Source organism: Xenopus laevis, chromosome 6L, assembly GCF_017654675.1.
Source record: "Xenopus laevis strain J_2021 chromosome 6L, Xenopus_laevis_v10.1, whole genome shotgun sequence".
Taxonomy (NCBI): Eukaryota; Metazoa; Chordata; class Amphibia; order Anura; family Pipidae; genus Xenopus; species Xenopus laevis.
The window spans coordinates 74930499-74954946 of NC_054381.1; the positions used below are offsets into that span (position 1 = coordinate 74930499).

The 24448-nt window shown below is 38.5% G+C and overlaps 1 protein-coding gene across 10 annotated transcripts in view; it reads right to left on the reverse strand.

The window, feature by feature from the left end:
* The window catches only part of LOC108718510 (catenin delta-2), a 757810-nt gene that overhangs the window by 467650 nt on the left and 265712 nt on the right, over positions 1 to 24448 (reverse strand). For all 10 annotated transcript variants that reach the window (XM_041566188.1, XM_041566184.1, XM_041566181.1 and 7 more), the window contains one exon: positions 24037 to 24149. In XM_041566188.1, the coding sequence (XP_041422122.1) occupies positions 24037 to 24149 (113 nt within the window). The remainder of the gene's footprint in view (positions 1 to 24036; positions 24150 to 24448) is intronic.

Consider the following 24448-nt stretch of genomic DNA (forward strand, 5'->3'; position numbering starts at 1 on the left):
TCCGGAAGCCTCTTGTAGTAAGTAAAATTCAGCTTTATTTCAAATACATTAAAACCATTGCATCCTTATGCAATGGTTTTAATGTATTTGAAATAAAGCTGAATTTTACTTACTACAAGAGGCTTCCGGAGTGCTCGCTGATTTTTCTTCATACTCCTTAAGTGCATACACCCTTGGCTACGGGTTCGGGGCAATGCACCCGGACCACTTGAGACGTCGGGTGAGTGCTTTTCCCTTATCTACTGGTGACTCCACACTGCAGTTTTGTTTATGTGATTGACCTGGGGTTTTTACACCCAGGTCATTTTGGTTAGCGGTTGAGACACTTTCCATTACTCATCCGACGAACATATCAATTAGAAATTTGTATTAGGACTGTGCAGCTGTTATCTTCTTATTTGTTCATGGTAGCCGCATGACACGTTTGGATGGTATTCTGAAGGACCGCTACGACCTCCGTTAAGGTGGATTCATCATGTTCGGAAGGTGGAGAATCGCTGCGGAGGGCTAAAGTTGGCAGGGAAGGGGAGAGTACAGGATCGGCGAGCGCGGGAGAAGCAGCCGGTGTACTCACATTTGCGAGTTGCAGCGGCTCAGGTGGAGTAACTGCTCTGCTGCGCTGTTCCTTGGGCGCTTCCAGCCTACATGTGTCGGGCATTTTGTTAGGCCTCCCCGCGTTCCTCAAATGAGCTCGGATATCAGAAGCCTCTGCCACGTTGTGCTTCTTTTTGCCCATCGACAGGCGTCAGTAGTCGGCAGACTCGATTGTAGGGGTTTTCCCCTGTTCAGTCAGGATTTTTACCGGATTAGCGTGGGTTTCAGACGGAGCTCAGCTACCACACGTCCACTCACATTGCTTGCCGACCACGCCCCTGGTGAGAGGCTTCTTAAGAATCCTTCAGGTTCTATGACAAACAATTGCCGGTCATACCCCATGTTGCGTACCTGATGATAAAAGCTGGATGCTAGGGTACACCACTGTGGAGAAGGATCTGCATACAAGTATCTCTGTATCTGCTGGAGACGGAAAGGATGTACTTGAGAGCGTATGCATACAACTCCCTGTCCTCCCTCTCTCAAGGGTAGGCTTGAAACACCTGCATGTCAGCCTATACCAGAGTTGAGTGGCCACCAGCTGGTTAATCACCAAAGCCCTCCCCCTCATAGAAAGCATTTTAGCAAGACCCTTCCACTTTCCCAGGCGGGTAAGAACATGCTCCTCAAGTTCAATGAAATTCTGTGGAACAGGACGCTCTTCAGCTGACAGATAAACACCTAAATATTTGATGACTTTAGTCTCCCACGAGATGTTGCGAAAAGCAGAAGGCAATGAATCTACATGTAGAGGACCTTCCAGAAGGCCTGAGCTCTTGGTCCAGTTGATCCGAGCTGATGAGGCAGCAGCGTAAACCTCTTGGCATTCTTGTGCTCGCTCAAGATCAACTAGGTCCTGGGCCACAAGGATGACATCATCAGCATGTGCTGGAAGAACTACCCTCATGTCAGGTTCCCTGAGCACCAGTCCTGTAAGCCTCTTCCTTAGTAGACACAGGAAGGGCTCAATGGCCAGTGCATACAGCTGTCCCGACAAAGGACATCCTTGTTGAACTCCTCGTTTGAAGGCCAGAGGTGCAGTCAGAGACCAGTTGATTTTAACTAGACATTCTGCAGAGGTGTACAGTGTTTTCAGATAGCTCACAAACTGTGGGCCAAAGCTATAGGCTTGCAGAGTAAAAGATATTGGTGATTTACTCTGTCAAATGCCTTCTCTTGATCCAGGGAGAGAAAAGCGAGAGATAGACCAGCCTTCCGGGCAAAATGAAGTAAATCCCGAACCAGAAAGACATTGTCAAAAATTGTCCGGCGGGGACTGTATAGGACTGGTCAGGATGAACCACCTCTGCCAGCACAGACTTGAGCCTGAGTGATATAGCTTTGGCTACAATTTTATAGTCTGTGCTGAGCAATGAGACCGGTCGCCAATTCTTAATAAGGCGGAGATCCCTCTTCTTAGGTAGCAGTGATAACACTGCTCGACGACACGAAAGTGGCATCTCGCCGGTCTTGAGGGCCTCATTTACAACCCTATGGAAATCATGTCCCAGAGTATCCCAGAAGAACTAGAAGAACTCTACAGTCAATCCATCCAGCCCTGGAGATTTATTATGGGGCATTAAGTGGAGTGCTTGAGAGAGTTCATTCAGAGTGATTGGTTTTTCCAACCTCTCTCTTCTACCCTCGCTGACCACTGGAAGCCCATTCCATAACTCCCTGCAGGCATCCGTAGAGATGGGATCCAGAGAAAAAAGGTTCTGATAGAAGAAGCCTCCGGATCTTCAAGGGGGGGTGCCATCCTCTGCAAGAAGGCATGTGATTTGTTTTTGATTCCCCTTCTTCTTCTCCAGAGCATAGAAGAAACGCAAGCCACGATCCATATCACTAACTGCATGCGGCTTCACACATAAGCACCACGAGCCTGTCGCGGTTCCATGTTACGCAGAGTCTCTTTCTTTTCTACATATTCACACTGTATGGCTTGGTCTTCAGAGCCTGACAGCCTTTGCTCAAGATCAAGCATCTCCCTATCTCTGCGTTTTTCTGTCTGCTCAAACATTTTGTATACTCTTGACACAAGAGCTTTAGGTGAACCTTGCCTACATCCCACCATTGACTCAGTGTGGCAAATTCATCCTGATAACCCTTCCATTCTGTCCACATATCCCGGACTGCCTTTGCAAACCCTTCATCCTTTAACAAGCTGTTATTACAGTGCCAATAGGCTGCTTTGGGCAGAGATGGTGCAACTGCCACTATCAAAGAAGCACAATTGTGGTCCGAGAAAGGTGCCAAGCTAATATTACTGGACCGAACTCGTGACATAATATGGCTTGATATATAAAGCCTATCAATCAGGGACTGAGACACACGGCCATCCCTCACCCTAACATAGGTGAAAGCATCGGTTTCTGGGTTTTGTTCTCTCCAGATGTCTACCAAGGAGAAATGGGCAATGAGTTCCCGCAAAGCTGACTCAGATGAATCCCTTTTCTGGGGAACATTTCGGTCCCGAGCCTCAAGGGTGTAATTGAAATCACCCCCTATAATCACAGCTCCATTTGAGTCAATTGTCTCCATATAGGCTGATAAACTTTCAAAAAAATACTTTCTCTCTGGTCCAGTAGTTGGGGCATACAAGTTTATCAGATTGTATGTTCCACTAGACTCCCGGACCCGGAGATGTAACAGACGGCCTGGGATGACAGAATTAACGCTCAATACCTCTGGCTGGAAGGATTCTGAGAACAAGGTCACCACCCCACATGACATCCATGTGAGGTGATTAAAAAAGACTCTGCCGTTCCATTCCAGATGCCAGGTCGCTTCAAGCTCCTGAGTGATATGGGTCTCTTGAAGGAAACTCACAGAGTACCCTCCTTGGCGTAGAAAGCCATTTGTATTAAGAGTGCTTATACTTAGAGCCATTATTGTGTGTTAGTAAATGCTTTAGCCCTCACAGAGGTCTGGTGAGACAAACACTTTTTGTGGAACTTAACAATACGGACATATTCTGCAGTTCCAACGTTTTTGGCCTCTTTTATGACCTTGATGTATTGTCTCACAGAACTGATCACCAAAGTCAAATCCTGCCACTTCTCTAGAGCCATATGTAGCTTCTTCTCCAATTTAACACCAAGGGTGCTCTCAAGAAACATCTTGAGTTCCTCAGCTGGGATGATTGGGGTAGAAGGATTTGGCACAGCTGTGTCAACCTCCTCTTCGATGTCCCCCTCATCCATGAACTCTTCTTGGATAAGGAATTGATAATTCCTCCTCTCCACTGGAGCTTTGAGAATTTCTACACAAGAAGTTCCAGGAGAAGGATCAGAAGCACCTGCTATCTGGAGACCCTGCAACAGCTCAAATAATACTTGGATTTTAAGAAACAACACTGATTGGTATCCGTGTGTGTGTGTGTGTGTGTGTATATATATATATATATATATATATATATATATATATATATATATATATATATATATATATATATATATATATATATATATATATATAGTCCGTTCGTGGAGCGCACACCATAAGGTAAATAACAACCTGGGTGCCAGCCTAAATACAAGCGATAAAATCCATCCAAAAGTGACGACACTCACAGGAAAAGAAATTACAATAGTTCAATAAGGTGAAACCAAAAAGGTTTATTGCGATCCAACGTTTCGGTTCCTTCTTGGAACCTTCGTCAGGGAAAAAAAATATATATATATATTTGATCCTTCTTTAACCCAAACTATAGGTAGAGGTCTGACGAAGTCAGATGAAAAAGTGTTAATATTGTTTAAGAAAAAAGAAACCCCACCAAATAGAGGGTTACTATATCTATACCAAGTAGACTCAAACCATAAATTACAAAACCAAAATAATTAATGATAATAATAATTCATTCATAAAGGTGCTGACTAATAAATTAGGTAAAGTGCTAGTGCAAATTAATAAGGTAGGTGAGATCAATCAGTCCAAGGACTGATAAAAAAAAGTTGATTATTCCTGAATCCAGAGGGTGTATTACCCCACCAATAGATTCCAATAACACCCCTTAATAAAAAAATTCATTAATTAATTAATATATAAAGTGTGATTAATCAAGATAGATTTGGCAAATTGATATTGCAATAAATTAAACCAATAAAGTGCAGTGCAATAGATAGGCTAAAAAATGAGACTTGGTAATTAATTAAATGGTTAAAAAGGAATTGGTAAAAAATGGCCAGAAAAAATTCAATATGGGTTAAAAGGTTATTCGGTCATATTCCAAGAATAAGATTAAAAGAAATTTGAAAAATATAGAGGGTGGAGTTGTCCCAAAAACTAACTGCCTATTTTGTTTCTAAGGCCTGGGACACCACAAAGTCAAGGCAGGACAGGGTAACCGGAGCTGTGGCCTTGTAATTTAAATTGCCCTAACAGTTAAAAGAGGCTAACTAGTCCTAAAAAGCCACAAACTCACGGCCCCTTAGAATGGAAGGAAGATAGAGGAGGTGGTAAAGCAAAGGATTTAGACTAAAATTCCTGCCCCCATCAAGAATATCCAGTATGTTCCCCTAATGGAAATATCGCTTCAGAATCAGAAATGTTATCTTAAGGAGATCAAATTTTCAAGAGGACGCCGACGCGCAATTACTTTTGCCTCTGGGTCAAGATACTATTGAGGGGTCCTTTGGTGTTCCATTTGAGGGGGTGCTGTATAAACTTTTTTACTGCACAGAAGAAGTGAGGTGCTTCCTTTGCAAGAACCTGGGGCACACTCGCCAAAGTTGCCCCAAAGGGCATATTAAGACCACAGTCCCTGTTCCTGCCCCCAGTACCTCTAATGCAACATCATACCCTGCTACAGCTATTGCTGCAGGCTCCTCAAAGGAGAAATCCCCTTCAGTAAAGAACCTCAAGGTGGTTGTTACACAGCCCACCTCTGAAACGTCCAAACCTCCTCCTTCTTCACTCAAGTTATCTAAGGCTGCACCCTGCATTTCAAGTTCAGAAAAAGAGAAGGGGGGAGGAATGTCAATGCATCCCCCAGTGCTGCAGTTGTTTTTGCCAAAAACCAACTTAACCCTGTTGTGAGCACTCCTAAGGGTGTGGGGGTGCCGGTGGTTGTAACACCTGTCATGGTGGGAGCAGAGAGTAGCATTTCCTCTTCAAATAACAAGAAAAAGAAGAGGAAATTTAAATCCAACAGGCTGATACCTGAGGAATGGGTTTCAGTGGTCAATGATGGAGCACCCCCATCCAAGGGCAAAAAGGGCAGCAAAACATCTGCTCCTCATGTGGTGATATTGTCTGGTCCAACTGTTGGATGCAATCAACTGGTGCCAGACCATGCACTTATAGACCCAGTTGGGGAAGAGGAGGGGATTATGGGTTCTCCCCACAGAGTCAGGGGTGCTGCATCTGTCTCCAACAGTGGATCTTCCCCTGGAGTATAAAGGGACACCTAATGAAACCCCTGCAGAGTGGGCAATAAGTGTTCCTGAGGTGTTGAGCTTTGGGAACTACAACCAGCCTCAGTGTTAAGTGCCTCAGGGTATTTCACTCCAAGAAATGGAGAACATTGGGACAACCCCCATACAGGATCCTGCAGACAATGCTGTGAAGGATGATAATGACGCTAGAGTTGTAAATATGGAGGATAGCCAGACAGACTCTGTAAGGTCTACTGTGCATGTTAAGATCTCTCCTCCATTCTCTTCCACTGATCCCAATGTTATTGCCATTCAGGAGGCACAGGAGGCAGTGGAGCCCATCGAGCCTCTAAAGCTTCTGTTGTTAAGGAGCCAATTCCATCTGCTAACCCTGAGCCAAACACCTCCAGTGGTGTTCCAAGCAAAATCCAAGTATTAATATTGTTTAAGAAAAAAGAAACCCCACCAAATAGAGGGTTACTATATCTATACCAAGTAGACTCAAACCATAAATTACAAAACCAAAATAATTAATGATAATAATAATTCATTCATAAAGGTGCTGACTAATAAATTAGGTAAAGTGCTAGTGCAAATAAATAAGGTAGGTGAGATCAATCAGTCCAAGGACTGATAAAAAAAAAGTTGATTATTCCTGAATCCAGAGGGTGTATTACCCCACCAATAGATTCCAATAACACCCCTTAATAAAAAAATTCATTCATTAATTAATATATAAAGTGTGATTAATCAAGATAGATTTGGCAAATTGATATTGCAATAAATTAAACCAATAAAGTGCAGTGCAATAGATAGGCTAAAAAATGAGACTTGGTAATTAATTAAATGGTTAAAAAGGAATTGGTAAAAAATGGCCAGAAAAAAATTCAATATGGGTTAAAAGGTTATTCGGTCATATTCCAAGAATAAGATTAAAAGAAATTTGAAAAATATAGAGGGTGGAGTTGTCCCAAAAACTAACTGCCTATTTTGTTTCTAAGGCCTGGGACACCACAAAGTCAAGGCAGGACAGGGTAACCGGAGCTGTGGCCTTGTAATTTAAATTGCCCTAACAGTTAAAAGAGGCTAACTAGTCCTAAAAAGCCACAAACTCACGGCCCCTTAGAATGGAAGGAAGATAGAGGAGGTGGTAAAGCAAAGGATTTAGACTAAAATTCCTGCCCCCATCAAGAATATCCAGTATGTTCCCCTAATGGAAATATCGCTTCAGAATCAGAAATGTTATCTTAAGGAGATCAAATTTTCAAGAGGACGCCGACGCGCAATTACTTTTGCCTCTGGGTCAAGATACTATTGAGGGGTCCTTTGGTGTTCCATTTGAGGGGGTGCTGTATAAACTTTTTTACTGCACAGAAGAAGTGAGGTGCTTCCTTTGCAAGAACCTGGGGCACACTCGCCAAAGTTGCCCCAAAGGGCATATTAAGACCACAGTCCCTGTTCCTGCCCCCAGTACCTCTAATGCAACATCATACCCTGCTACAGCTATTGCTGCAGGCTCCTCAAAGGAGAAATCCCCTTCAGTAAAGAACCTCAAGGTGGTTGTTACACAGCCCACCTCTGAAACGTCCAAACCTCCTCCTTCTTCACTCAAGTTATCTAAGGCTGCACCCTGCATTTCAAGTTCAGAAAAAGAGAAGGGGGGAGGAATGTCAATGCATCCCCCAGTGCTGCAGTTGTTTTTGCCAAAAACCAACTTAACCCTGTTGTGAGCACTCCTAAGGGTGTGGGGGTGCTGGTGGTTGTAACACCTGTCATGGTGGGAGCAGAGAGTAGCATTTCCTCTTCAAATAACAAGAAAAAGAAGAGGAAATTTAAATCCAACAGGCTGATACCTGAGGAATGGGTTTCAGTGGTCAATGATGGAGCACCCCCATCCAAGGGCAAAAAGGGCAGCAAAACATCTGCTCCTCATGTGGTGGTATTGTCTGGTCCAACTGTTGGATGCAATCAACTGGTGCCAGACCATGCACTTATAGACCCAGTTGGGGAAGAGGAGGGGATTATGGGTTCTCCCCACAGAGTCAGGGGTGCTGCATCTGTCTCCAACAGTGGATCTTCCCCTGGAGTATAAAGGGACACCTAATGAAACCCCTGCAGAGTGGGCAATAAGTGTTCCTGAGGTGTTGAGCTTTGGGAACTACAACCAGCCTCAGTGTTAAGTGCCTCAGGGTATTTCACTCCAAGAAATGGAGAACATTGGGACAACCCCCATACAGGATCCTGCAGACAATGCTGTGAAGGATGATAATGACGCTAGAGTTGTAAATATGGAGGATAGCCAGACAGACTCTGTAAGGTCTACTGTGCATGTTAAGATCTCTCCTCCATTCTCTTCCACTGATCCCAATGTTATTGCCATTCAGGAGGCACAGGAGGCAGTGGAGCCCATCGAGCCTCTAAAGCTCCTGTTGTTAAGGAGCCAATTCCATCTGCTACCCCTGAGCCAAACACCTCCAGTGGTGTTCCAAGCAAAATCCAAGTATTAATATTGTTTAAGAAAAAAGAAACCCCACCAAATAGAGGGTTACTATATCTATACCAAGTAGACTCAAACCATAAATTACAAAACCAAAATAATTAATGATAATAATAATTCATTCATAAAGGTGCTGACTAATAAATTAGGTAAAGTGCTAGTGCAAATAAATAAGGTAGGTGAGATCAATCAGTCCAAGGACTGATAAAAAAAAAGTTGATTATTCCTGAATCCAGAGGGTGTATTACCCCACCAATAGATTCCAATAACACCCCTTAATAAAAAAATTCATTCATTAATTAATATATAAAGTGTGATTAATCAAGATAGATTTGGCAAATTGATATTGCAATAAATTAAACCAATAAAGTGCAGTGCAATAGATAGGCTAAAAAATGAGACTTGGTAATTAATTAAATGGTTAAAAAGGAATTGGTAAAAAATGGCCAGAAAAAAATTCAATATGGGTTAAAAGGTTATTCGGTCATATTCCAAGAATAAGATTAAAAGAAATTTGAAAAATATAGAGGGTGGAGTTGTCCCAAAAACTAACTGCCTATTTTGTTTCTAAGGCCTGGGACACCACAAAGTCAAGGCAGGACAGGGTAACCGGAGCTGTGGCCTTGTAATTAAATTGCCCTAACAGTTAAAAGAGGCTAACTAGCCCTAAAAACTCACGGCCCCTTAGAATGGAAGGAAGATAGAAGAGGTGGTAAAGCAAAGGATTTAGACCAAAATTCCCACATGAGCCATCCCGCATGGGCATTTTAGCAAATTACAGGTATCACAAGTGGCATAGTGGTGTAAGCGTATAGTGGTGTACCTGTAATGTAGGGTATTTGCTAAAATGCCCATGCGGGATGGCTTATGTGGGACAGACAGGGAGACAGGTTAAAGCACGCATTAAAGAACATCGGGGATATATTAGGAATTTTAAAAAGGAAACTTATACAGACACAACCGTGGCTAGACATTTTTCGGCTATGAACCATAATCTTAATTAACTAAAATGGCTTGTATTGGAGGTCGTACATATCCCTCCAAGAGGTGGCGATTTGAAACTTAGATTGTCACAAAGAGAGATGTACTGGATTAGTAAAATAAATACAGTTACTCCAAAAGGGTTAAACGAATCGTGGAGTGTGAAATGTTTCTTGTGACTTCCTTGTTCATACTAACACTATGTTTAACTTATTTTTTCCAGATATTGATCTTTTGCCTATACCAAGCTCTAAGAGATTTTCAGAATCCCCCTACTTATGGTAATGTATAGAAAATATGTTAATTCTTATAATGTAGAATTACCTCGAGTTCTTTTGTACTCTTAGTCAGTATGTCCATTTACTAGGAACAGATTGGGCTTGTAGGCCTTATTTAGGCAGTACTAGATTTAGCCCATTGGTTTAATGTTCTAAAAAAAAAAAATTCCAGCACATTGTGACACGAGTAATCCACGACCATAGATTGAAAGAAACACAGACTCATATTTTGCCTTTTTGAAAAACTAACTTTATTGGATACGAACTGGACTTCCTTTGCAGAAAATTGCTGTTTTATCCATGTCTAAAACATTTTTTGTTGCCCTTTTTTTGGTTGGGGGGTGTGTACTTACCTTCATGAGGTCACTTCCTGTCTGACACTAATTTATATACCTTTCCACGTATTGTTGTACACTTGACAAAGAGTCTCACAAGACTCGAAACATGTTGTGTTAAACAATAAACACTGAAGTTTGAGCAGTTAATCTGCATTTGAGTCGATCCTTGTGATTAAACCATGTGGATATAACTACCCCCTACTGTGATGCCTCTCTGCACTAGAGTATGCACTGCAGTTAGTGTACAGGCAAATATTATGGCTTTCCCATACATTTCACTTGCTGCTACTATTACAGAGGGGCCCACGACCGGTTCCTCCTTTTGAGTCTCTTGACATCCATAGTGACCAACACGCTATTTGGAGGGATGTCAGTCAGTTCATTAAGCCTTCTAATAACATGGCTAGAGTCCTGTGTACAGGATGTCATGAGTTGCACTAGAAGCTGTAAAAAGTGATCAATATATGTGAAGTCTGATTGATATAAAGAACTCACTGCAAAGATTATAGGTCTGCCCGGCGGGGAAGTGAGGGATTTGTGAATCTTCGGTAAAGTGTAAATAATGGGAGTGCGAGGATAGGTCGTTATTAGACATATATATATATATATATATATATATATATATATATATATATATATATATATATATATATATATATATATATATTCTGGTGTATCCACCCAGCAGTTTTGGCCATTGTAAGGACCTCGTCTAGTTCTTTCTTAAACTGACTGGTGGGGTCCCCCGGGAGTAGTTGATATGTATCAGTATCAGCTAGTTGGCCTAGGAGATCATTTCTGTAATATGTGTAGTCTAGAAAAACAATGGCACCTCCTTTGTCAGCCGGTCATATAACTAAGTCATTGTCAGCTTTCAATGGCTTTGCGTTCAGCCGGGGAGAGATTGCTGTATGTACTGGTGTTACCCTTAATTTTTTTGATATCTCTGCTGAGTATGTTTCCAAAGGTCTTAATAGATGCTGGTGTGTTAGGGGGCTCAAAAGTGCTTTTACCTTTAAATTCTGGTGTAATCTAATCAGGAGTGCCCCTAAAATGTTCCTTCTGTTTGAGTTTCCTTTGGAATCTATGTATATCTATTAGTAGATCTAGTGTGTCAGGTGTATTATTCGGAACATAAGACAAACCCTTGGAGAGTAATGACATTTCGCCAGATGTAAGGGTGTGCTGGCTTAGGTTAAATACTAAATTCTCCTGCCCCTGGGATTTTTTCCTTCTTGGACCGTGTTTGGACCCCTAAAAAAGTCCTGGAAGTACTATTTTTGGGTACCGTATCAGTCGGTTGATTTGTCTTCTGTAAGTAATGTCCTTGGAAGATGTCTTCTTTTTAAGGGTGGCCTATGGTTATCTGGCCTGAGACCAAGAAGCCATCCATACACACGTTTGGATTTATAGTCGTCGGATACTTTTTTAAATTTGTTCTGTTTAAAGTGTGTGAGGACCTGCTTGTATTTGTCAACTACTATCTTAAGTTTCCTCAACCAGTCTGTAACACTTTCAGTCTTAAGAGAATCTAAATGTTGTTATTCTAGTTTATTAATCTCATCCTTTGTCATAGCCAACTCCTTTTCCACCTATTCCACAACTAATAGTATCAGGTCAAAGGAACATCTATTCAGTATACCACACCATTTACCACAGAATTCAGGATTATTACGGCCTTTGGTAGGGATGTTGTTGATTCTAAAGCCGCGTGGGATTAATCTTTGTCGACGATAGTTTGATAAGTAGATGTCGTGTAATTGTAAATCAAGTTCCTTTTTCTTTAGTGCAATTAAGTCATGGTAAATATCAGTACTTGTTTTACTCACTGCCACATCCAATGGAGTTTCTGTAAAGAGTATCCTGTCCGGGTCTTGTGCAGAAAAAGCTCCAAGTTAGTTTCAAAATCGAATGTATGCTGTGATAGATCATCTGCCATAACAGTCAGTGCAGTTGGTCTCGATGTGGAGGGAAATGTGGTGATGTATATGATGAATAGCGTAGTTCCAGTTGAATACAGTGCTCAGTGGTTCCAGTATATATATATATATATATATATATATATATATATATATATATATAGTATTTGGTTTGATGCAAAAAAGTAAGTAGCATATAGAAATCTCAAAATAAAAATAATGGTCCAAACTGAAAAGTTTTTTTTTCTTTCTAAATATTGTCTTAAACCTGCATTCCACAACATCATAGCACCCACATGTCCTTAAATACAAAAATTAAACATGATAAATATCAGCGGCAGGTTTTATACTGAATATGCATGGGATTATAAAATTATGTGGTATGTAAAGAAGGCAAATATTGCGCGCGCAATTTTTACAAAGAAAAATAAGTAATTTTAATATAGTACAATCACTAATAATGCAATAAAACCAAAGCAATAGCAATGATTACACTGGTCTCACGGGTAATCAAAGCTTTCAACAATAATGCAGATTTAGAAATTCAATTACATTAAAATAATACACTGGATACAATAACAACTCTGAAATATAGGTGTATCTGTATGACAGATTATGTGTTGAGGGTGCAAAAGCTCCCATATGTGTATGTGTCTTTAGTGAAGAAAGTGCATGTGTATTACAAAGGTGCAGGTTTTCAGGCAGGAAGAAATAGCAGAAGGGTCACATGACATGCAGGAGGACAACAATATAATTATATTATTACAAATGAAATATGCACAAGTTTTCTTAGCAATTTTTCTTTAAATATATAAAAAAAACATTGCTTTGGCTTCATGCACACTAATATCGGAATATTAATAGATTTCGTTTTTTCATTATCAGTATATGATGATTACTTTTCCCTTAAGATGAAATGTATTAGTTTAGATGCAGTATGTCTCATTGACAAATTATGTAGCTATGAATTCCTAAGTGTTTGTGAGACATTTCAGTTAATCAAGATGAAGAGGATAATTGGATAACTGAACTACAAATAGAAAAGGGTTGATCCTAATTAGATCAGACCAAAGAGGTATATATATGGTATATTACTTGAAATATGACAAAATGCAAGCTTAAATTCAGTCATATAATTGTTCTATATTAAAGTTTATTTTTTTCCTTTGCTTCCAAATTGTCTGCATCCTTCAGCCAATGGAAACACTGAGCTAATTTAAATACATGAAAGAGTAGGATATCTGAAAGGTGATTTGATAATTGTTTCTCTTACATTTTCAATGCCTGATTTATAGCAGTTGCAATTTTTGTACTTAATAAATATTGAAAATTCTAATTTTGTAGACTAATTCAAATTCAGAATTCATGCAGCATAAAGCCTCAAATCATGGTAAACAATCATGGTAAACACTTGAAGCGTTCAAGAATCTCTCTGGGACTCTCAATGTTCAGGATGGCTTCCACATGCTGGAAAATACTGGGCTTCTCACTAAGCCCTGCTGACTCTCTACCCGCTCAGCAGCCTCTGGCCTGGCTCACCTTCTGGCAGCATCACACCGCCTTCCAACACAAGGAGATGTCCGGAGAGGTGTAATCCCACACCTCTTATTTGCTGCTCACCTGAAGCGTAATTAGACAGATAACTATAACTGGGCAAGTGCAAAACATTTGTGAAAAATATACCTTACAATGACCTTACAATGCACCTGTTGAATAATATCAAATTAAAGTGTATGACCATTGTTTTTCTCTCTAGATTATATCTCATTATTCATGTTAATTGAATTGAAGCTTTTGATCTGGTTTTATCTAATTCGATCAGATAAGTAATTTGCCATGATAAATCCCAAAACTATTATACATCGATTGTGACTGATCCAAAATAATAATTGCTAAAGCTGCTTAATACTGTCTTGTAAAATTTTGCAGTGGAAAAATGAGGATAAGGATGGATGAAAAATTCATATCATTGATGCCAGCACAATTTATTACCTTCAGTAACTAACTGAAAGCTCTTATCTTGAAATCATAGATATGTTTTATAAGCATACAATATATAGTATTCAATAGCATTCTAAGCTATCATTACACCAAATTACCTAACAGGCTATTTAGCAAAATATTGGGCTATGCCATACTGTGCTGATTCTTGGCCTGTGGATAAATAAAAGCCAAGCATATTGTTAGGTAGCAGGGTGGCTACGTTAAATATAACCAACTATTTTAATGCATCTTTGTTTTTAAATATTGCTTAGGGGCCAATTCACTAACTTCGAGTGAAGGATTCGAAGGTAAAAAACGTTGAATTTCGAAGTTTTTTTTGGGCTACTTCGACCATCGAATGGGCTACTTCGACCTTCGACTACGACCACGACTTAGAATCTAACTATTCGAAGTAAAAATCGTTCGACTATTCGACTATTCGATAGTCGAAGTACTGTCTCTTTAAAAAAAAACTTCGACCCCCTAGTTCGCCATCTAAAAGCTACCGAAGTCAATGTTAGCCTATGGGGAAGGTCCCCATAGGCTTGGCTAACTTTTTTTGATCGAAGGATATTCCTTCGATCGTTGGATTATGAAAGATTCGAAGGATTTTATTGTTCGATCGAAGGAATTATCCTTCGATCGTTCCATCGAACTAACTGCGCTAAATCCTTCGACTTCGATATTCGAAGTCGAAGGATTTTAATTCCTAGTCGAATATCGAGGGTTAATTAAGCCTCGATATTCGACCCATAGTGAATCGGCCCCTAATAGAGTCTTCCAATATACATTTCAGTGTATCTTTTTTGAGACCATAAAGACCAGCCTAATTTGAATATGTATATATGTATGCCTTGACAAATCAATTTATTAACTTAATTTTCTAATTAGAAATCCTGCAATATTTCGATGAGCTGTATACCTGAGGGAAAATTTGCCTTTAGTTCCATGGCTATATATGTAATTGCAACATTTCTTTTTTTATTTTTATTATCTTTATTCAATTTACAAATAGATAGTATCCACATTATTATACACATTGCTTAGAGGAAGATAGGACATTTATAATACCCATATTAATTACTAATGTCCTTTTTATAGGGGGCATCTGCCTATGCTCTTCTTACAGAAACAGTGATGGTGTTGTTGTGTAGACCATTGTGATGAGAAACTAGTGTCGGTGATTTTCTTATTCTTAGAGAAAGAGTGCAAGTGATTTGTGTAGAACCGACCCGTGTTATTGAGAATAAAAGAGAAGAAGAAGAAAAAGAAAAACCATTATTATTATAGGAAGAAATTTACAGTGCTATTTTAAAGGGCAGGTATCTATCTTCTTCTAATAAAGTGCTACAATTTTAGTGAACCTGTGCCTATCTTAATATGTGGGGACAAACAAATCCGGAAATGCTAGTATTGTTATCCAGAACCATTACCTTTATTACTGTAAGTGACCCATACTCTAACGCCGTGATGCTTATGTATAATTTTATTTCTTGTGTAAATATACCCGTGCTACCATGTCTGTGCTATTGTGAGGGACAGATACCATTTTCCTATATTTTATATTTATAAATTTTATTTCCCAAGCCATCCATCTTCTACATGCTCCATATAAGGGATATTATCAGAAGAGAGACAGAGAGAAAATGAAGAAGAAAGAGAAACTAAAAAAAAACTAAAAGTAGAAAATCGGGAGAAATAGAGAGAAATCTGAACCTGCTTTGGCTACTGTTATTACAGTTCTGTTAGAGATTCTGTTAAGATCATCCAGCTTCTCCTCCAGTTATGTTCATTCAGTGTTTTGAGCTTGATTTTTCCAATGTTCCCATTTTAGATGAGTGAAGTCTGTTTGTTTTCCATGGGTTTTATTAATTGCCATTTTCTCATACATTAAGTTTGAGTCTGTGAGGTTTATTAGTTCTTCCATTGTTGGAATTTCCTTCGATTTCCACCGTCTTAATATAAGTAATCTCGCTGGGGTAAGTACTAATACTAATTACTAAATACTAATTTCCTTACACTTGGAGGGTAGTTCTGTATTTCTAGGTTTAAGAGGTATAGTCCTGGTGTTAGTTGAACGGGTAGTGTTGTAACCTTTCCCAATAATTGTGACACTTCGTTCCAAAAAGAGGCTATATTTGGACATGTCCACCATATGTGTAGCAATGTTCCTTCCGCACTGTTACATCTCCAACATGTCCTAGGGACTGATGGAAACATTTGGTTTAAAACTGTAGGGGGCACATTTACTAAGCTCGAGTGAAGGATTCAAAGTAAAAAAATTCGAATTTCGAAGGTTTTTTTGGGTACTTTGACCATCGACCTACTACTACTTCAACCTTCGACTTCAAATCGAATGATTCAAACTAAAAATCGTTCGACCATTCGATAGTCGAAGTACTGTCTCTTTAAAAAAAACTTTGACTACTTCGGCACTTTAAACCTACCAAGCATCAATGTTAGCCTATGGGGACCTTCCCCATAAGCTTTTTTTGATCGAAGGACAATCCTTCGATCGATGGATTAAAATCCTTCAAATCGTTCAATTCAAAGGATTTAATCGTTTGATCAAACGATTTTTTCTTCGTTCGTTCGATCAAATTATTTGCGGTAAATCCTTGACTTCGATATTCGAAGTCGAGGGATTTTACTTCGATAGTCGAATATCGAGGGTTAATTAACCCTCGATATTTGACCCTTAGTAAATGTGCCCCCAGGTGTCATGTACCAATGATTTTCCAAATGATTGGTACATTTGGATAATTTGAGAGTAATATTTGCTGTTTGGAACCACTGAGGGAGTGGTACTGAGATTTGAGGATCTTTTTCCCATTTGATAATGTGTTGTGGTTTTTCCGTTAAAGGTTGTTCCGAAATTATTTTATACATTCTGGACAGTCCTTTCTTTTGCCCTGCTTTTTTAAAGCACATTTGCTCAAAGCTTGTTGGTTGTCCGGAGAAGTCTCTCAGGAATGTTAGTAAGTGGTGTCTGATTTGTAAAAATCCTGTTTTGGCAATTTAAACAGATTTTGCAACTCTTCATATGAGTTTAATTTATTTGACGGAAGTAATTGACCAATTGTTGGCAATCCAACTTCCAGTTTTTTGTTATTAACCCCGGAATTGTTGCTTCTAATATTTTTATAAGAGATTGCTTTGCTGGATATACATGAATGTGTTTCTGCTTCTTGATAATATTCCACAGTTTCAAAGCTGTTTCTGTAGTGTGGTACAGTTTTGTCATTAATGAGGAGTTTTCAATTTTACTGGCCCATATCATTTGTTGAAGTGTGAAAGGGTGAATTTCTTCTTGCTCTATGTATATCTATTGTTTATGGGGAGGGGAGGCAGATTCCACAGGGGAGGCCATTTGTTCCATCATAGTAATTTTCTATACTGGGTGCTCCGAAACATCTTCTTTCATGTGGAGTTGTATATATTTGCTCTTAATCCTCAGTTCCCCCCCCCCATATAAACTTATCTAGCATTGTTTGAATATGGTTTAATAATGATTTGGGTATTGTGATTGGTAGTGTTCTGAAAAGGTAAATTAGTTGTGGTAGAACCATAATTTTTATCGTTGCCATTCGCCCCATCCATGAGATATGTAAAGGATTCCATTTTTCTAATTGTTTTTGTATTTTATTGAGAATTGGGGGATAATTGCTGCTGTATGTTGCAGCTATGGTATCTCCCAGCTTTATTCCCAGGTAGGTACTTTTATGCTGTTTCCACTGGAAGGGATATTTCTGCTTTAGTTGTACTACAAAGTTTGTTGGCATCTTTAATGGTAAAGCTTGTGTTTTGTTTATATTTTGCTTGTAGCATTAAACTTGGCTATATTCTGAAGGTGTTTTGAATATTTCTTCCAGAGATTGACTGGGATTTGTAAGCAATAGAATTACATCATCTGCAAAAAGTGCTAATTTGGCTTCTAACTGTCCTATCTGGAGTTCAGTTATTTTTACAGAGTCTCTTATTACTTTTGCCAAGGGTTCTAAGATCAAGTTAAAAATTATTGGGGAAAGGGGGCACCCATGTCTCATTCCATTGGTGATGTCTATTGGCTTTGATAGAAACCCCATATTGGTTACTTGAGCTGAAGGTTTAGTATAGAGGGCTTGTATTGCTTGAAGTATTATTCCTTTCATGCCATAATCTTGCAGTACCTCCTCTATTTAATGCCAATGTACACTGTCGAACGCCTTTTCGTAATTGCAACATTTCAAGCACTGTCATTCTTATTTATAGCAGGATTTTCCACAACACAGAACACATTCTAATTTCACACAACATATAGAAACACACATACTAAAGTTTATTCATTAGAACAGACTGGTCTATTTGCAGGCTGAATATCTTATCTACTACTTTTTGGTGGTGCTTTAGCCTTTATTAGGGCAACCCAATTCAGTAATGAGAAATATTTCATGCTCGGTCTTTTGGGCTTTTAACCTTAGCTCTCTCATCTATACCAGCTTATCCCCTACTTTCCAGACAGAGAGATCACTCCCAGTCCAATCTGTGGTGAAGATTAAGTCATTCCAATACCTTTTTTTGGCTTTTCAGCGTGAGCAAACACAGCCCATGTTATTACATCTTTTTGTCTCATAAAGCATTCCAGAAGAGCTATGCTTTACCTTAAGTTATATTTATTGCCTTTCTGTCTGAGACCATGGGATTAGGAGCCACAGTAGTAGACTACTCTAGAATTGACATCTGCATTCTGTTGCCCCTTTTCTGCAATATGTTCAACCATGAAGCTGAAGTTTTGTAAAGGGACCACTTTGTCACTCTTAAGTTCCTTTCTTAAGCTTGACTTTTCCAAGTAAGTGGGACATGATCTGTAATTAATTTCTAGTTATCAACTAACATAAATATTTGCTTTTACAAAAATTCCTTTCCTAAAGTCAAGGATGATCAATACTGGCTGTTCACACAAAACAACTTTCATCAACTGAAACACTTTTTCAAGTTTTGGAATACATTTTACCTCCAAATAGTTAGTTACATAGTTAAGTTGGGTTGAAAAAAGACCAAAGTCACAAGCGTCTTTTCTCCAGAGAAAACAACCCGACCTTGACAATCTACCCGCATAGTTTAAATCTTCCTACCCCCTAATCATTTTAGTTGCACGTCTCTGCACTCTCTCTAGCTCATCTATATCCTTTTTAAGGACCAGGGCCCAAAACTGCACTGCATACTCACGGTGAGGACTTACCAGGGACCTCTAAAGAGGCAAAATTATGTTTTGATTCCTTGAGTTTATGCCATTTTTTATGCAAGACATCACTTTGTTTGCTTTAGTAGCCACAGAATAACACTGCCTGGAATTAGACATCTTGCTATTGAATAGGTCAAATTCAAATCGTATGAATCGAAGGAATAGCACATTCGATTAAAATTCGATTCTAAGTTTTTCCACCTATTGACTCCAAATAAATTCTAGGAGGTCCCCCATAGGCTAAAACAGCAGTTCGGCAGGTTTAAGATGGCGAATGGTGAAAGTCAAATTTTTAAAGAGACAGTACATAAATTTTCCAGTTTGCTGCCTAGTTTTCTAATCTAGTCAAATCACTCTCCTAGCAGCATCCTGCATGGAACTTATAGTTCTGCACAATTTAATAGAATTTTCAACTTATTTTTAGTGGAATTCAACTAGGGAATAGTTAAAATTCATTTAAAGTTTTTTAAAAAAATTAGAATTAGATTTTAGAAATGTATCATATACTGACCCTTTAAGAGTTCAAATTTGACTATTCACCACCTTTAACCTGCCGAATTGCTTTTTTTGCCTATGGGAGATGTTCTGGGATCAATTTGGAGTTGTTTGCAGCCTTCCTAAAAACCTTGTTTTTTTGGAGAAAAAAACTCAAATCGAATTTGATTGTAATTCGATTTGAGTTTGTATGTCGATCCTATTCACCCAAGTTTGAAAAATACATTTTTTTTGTTTGGTGTTCATGGAAGTTTATGGGAGTTTTTACAAACTCCCATGAACTCTAAGGGGTATATTTATCAAAAAGTGAAGTTACAGATCTCCACAGTCCTCTAGAGTGAAATTTCATAGTTACATAGTATAGTTACATAGATAATTGGGTTGAAAAAAGACAAAGTCCATCAAGTTCAACCCCTCCAAATGAAAACCCAGCATCCATACACATACCCCTCCATACTTTTAATTAAATTCTTTATACCCATACCTATACTAACTATAGAGCTTAGTATCACAATAGCCATTGATATTATGTCTGTCCAAAAAATCATCCAAGCCATTCTTAAAGGCATTAACTGAATCAGCCATCACAACATCACCCGGCAGTGCATTCCACAACCTCACTGTCCTGTCTGTGAAGAACCCCCTACGTTGCTTCAAATGAAAGTTCTTTTCTTCTAGTCTATAGAGGTGGCCTCTGGTACGGTGATCCACTTTATGGGTAAAAAGGTCCCCTGCTATTTGTCTATAATGTCCTCTAATGTACTTGTAAAGTGTAATCATGTCCCCTCGCAAGTGCCTTTTTTCCCAGAGAAAACAACCCCAACCTTGATAGTCTACCTACATAATTTAAGTCTTCCGTCCCTCTAACCAATTTAGTTGCACGTCTCTGCACTCTCTCCAGCTCATTTATATCCCTCTTAAGGACTGGAGTCCAAAACTGAACTGCATACTCCAGATGAGGCCTTACCAGGGACCTATAAAGAGGCATAATTATGTTTTCATCCCTTGAGTTAATGCCCTTTTTTATGCAAGACAGAACTTTATTTGCTTTAGTAGCCACAGAATGACACTGCCCAGAATTAGACAACGTGTTATCTACAAAGACCCCTAGATCCTTCTCATTTAAGGAAACTCCCAACACACTGCCATTTAGTGTATAACTTGCATTTATATTATTTTTGCCAAAGTGCATAACCTTGCATTTATCAACATTAAACCTCATTTTCCAGTTTGCTGCCCAGTTTTCCAATTTCAAATCACTCTGCAAAGTGGCAGCATCCTGCATGGAACCTATAGTTCTGCACAATTTAGTATCATCTGCAAAAATAGAAACAGTACTTTCAATGCCCACCTCCAGGTCATTAATAAACAAGTTGAAAAGCAAGGGACCTAGTACAGAGCCCTGAGGTACTCCACTAACAACACTGGTCCAATTAGAAGATGTTCCATTTACCACCACTCTTTGTAGTCTATCTTTTAGCCAGTTCTCTATCCAGGTACAAATACTATGTTCCAGGCCAACATTCCTTAATTTAACCAGTAACCTTTTGTGTGGCACTGTATCAAATTGCTTTAGCAAAGTCTAAGTAAATCACATCCACTGCCATCCCAGAATCGAGGTCTCTACATACCTTCTCATAAAAAGAAATTAAGTTAGTCTGGCAAGATCTATTACGCATAAAAGCATGCTGGCACAAACTCATAGTATTATGATTTGCTATGGAGTCCAGTATCTTATCCTTTATTAACCCTTCGAAAAGCTTTCCTATCACTGACGTCAGACTAACTGGCCTATAGTTTTGAGGCTGAGAACGGGATCCTTTTTTGAATAGAGGCACCACATTAGCAATTCGCCAGTCTCTCGGCACTATGCCAGATCTCAATGAATCCTGAAAAATTAAGTAAAGAGGTTTGGCAATCACAGAGCTAAGCTCGCTAATTACCCTGGGATGAATACCATCTGGCCTGGGACCTTTGTTAATCTTAAAATGTTCTAGTCTCTTTTGAATTTCTTCATGTGTGAACCATGCATCATTAGTTGTATTACTAGAATTGGTACTATTAAGATGGAAACCTTCACTTACTGGTTCCTCATTTGTGTAGACAGATGAAAAATACGAGTTCAGAATCTGCGCTTTTATTTTGTTTTCATCAACCAGCTGACCCCCCCCTCTGATAGTAATGGTCCCACCCCTTCCTGCTTCATTTTTTTACTATTAACCTATTTAAAAAATATTTTTTTTTACTGCTTGCTGCAATATCCTTTTCTTTATTAATTTTAGCTTGCCTTATAGATTCTTTGCATGATTTATTGGCCTCCTTGTACCTTATAAATGTTTCGGCTGTACCAGCTAACTTGAAAGCCTTAAAAGCCCGTCTTTTTTTACCCACCTCAACACCAACGCTTCTATTGAACCAAAAAGGTTTTGCTTTGCAACGACGTTCTTTGCTAACAAGTGGAATATACTGACAAGTATATTTATTAAGCATCATTTTAAAGACTTCCCATTTTGGCTCATCACTGCTATTAATATCTTCAAACTTCTGCCATTGGCTTCTACAGAACTGTTAGAACTGTTTCTGTGGTCAAGGTGTAATAAATCTCAGCCATTGGCTTCTACAGAACTGTCAGAACTGTTTCTGTGGTCAAGGTGTCTTAAATCTCACATTCAAATTCAAATTTAAGTTGTTATTTTTAAATTCGAATTTGTGAGTTTTGACAAAAAAAAATTGAAAATTCAAATTTACCACCAGTTATGACAATACAAATTAGAGAAAAATCCTTTAACTGGAAAACCCCAGGTAAAAAGCACTCCAAATAATATATCCCTGTATATAATTCTACAAGGAGATTATTAACATTGCAAGTACAAGTACAAACACTGAAGATATGATTTTCACTAATGTTTTTTGGCTTTTCCTTATACGGGTATATACAATCTATATGGAAAAAGGTAAAATCTAAAATTATTAGTATTTTAGAGGTCATGTGTGTGTACACCCTAAAAATATATAATTACATTATTCTGTCATGCTACAGCATGAACAATGTTTGTACTTTACAGTCTAATGTCATCATGTGCTGTATCACAGCCATTTAGCTGTAAATACTATTTTTTACTGTTGATTCAAACTGAACTGCAAAAACCTGTTTGACATATACAGTAACTGAATTCTATGAAAAGCAGTGTTGTAGCCAAGCAATTATTGTTAATTCTAAAAGTTCTCCTGTGCCTTCTAGTGCCATATCAGTCTGTCAAGCTATTTTCACATAGCTTCTGTCATCTGCTTAAAAGGCATATCGGAGCTAAATTTCATGCTGGGAAAAGCAGCAAGGGGCACTTGTTCATAAAAGAAATTATGCTTGTAAAAACCTACTGGTTTGGTATTTCCTTTTTTAACTTAGCTAAATTTCATGCAAACAACAACCTTGTATCTGTCATCTAAGCTTAGCTGCACTTGACTCAATAAGACATAAAGTGCAACGTTTGTGTGCTCTAAAATCTTATCACGCTGACAAGCAAAATTTGCTCGACAATATGATGCTAAGCTAGATACATTTATTTTGAATATAAATAAACTACTAAGACACCTGAACAAGTCTGCCAGTCAGGAAAAGCAAGAGCTCAGACGCTTACTCATTCATAACAGAACTGTGAATCGAACAAAAATCTCAGTAGATGCCTACCACATTAATGAACAGATTTTCAATACTCAGAAAAGAACAATGTAAAATGTACTTTTCATAAACCCTCATTTAAATGATAATTTACAGCAGAACTTATTTTTCATAATTTTAACGCATTAATGGACCAGCAGGAATGTGTTGAACAAGTAACTATCCAGTATAACTTATTTGTTAAGTAATATGAAATAATATAAAATGCAATAATATATTGGTGAATATGCAGTTGGAGCCAGTCTGGTATTTTCACACAAACTGTGCATGCGCCGGAAAGCTCCATAAATTGTAGAAGGAAAAGAAGAGGATCCGAAGATACAAGAGATGGTGACCATAAGCTCCATTGCACTACTCTGCATGGATAGGTCAGTGATACAATCAGGGACATGCTTTCAAGTAATGGACTATGTTGCAAGAAGCAGGGAGGGGGGTTTAGTTCTCCTTTAACAATAACATTATTATGGATGGGTTGCATTTATACATTGTACTAAATATATATATATATATTATATGTATATATATATATATATATATATATATATATATATATATATATATATATATATATATATATATATATATATATATATACAGTATATGAAAATCAAAACATAATCAAAAATATAAGTAAACCCCTGAGATTTTAAAGATACAAATACTTTGCACCTACCTAATACTACTCATACTGCCAGTTTCTGAACCAATCTTACATCTCTCTAGTTGGCTGGCAACAATCTGACGTTCCGCCTCCAGTTCTCGAGTCAGTCTCTCGAACTGCAGCTCCTGAAATAAAAAACACAAGCTTAAATAAAGGGTATTATCCCTGGTTATGACTATGAAGATTTTCATTCGTCCAGGTCATGGTATATCTAATATAAGTAATTCTAAAAAGCTGCTTGGATGAGTAGTGAAACATCTTCAATGATTATTCAGCAAGTCCAGTTGTTTTAGAATTACTTATATTAGATATCCCTGGTAATGTTAAAGTGGACCTGTCACCCAGACATAAAAAGCTGTATAATAAAAGTCCTTTTCAAAATAAACATGAGATCCAAATTCTTTTTTTATTAAAGCATTCATAA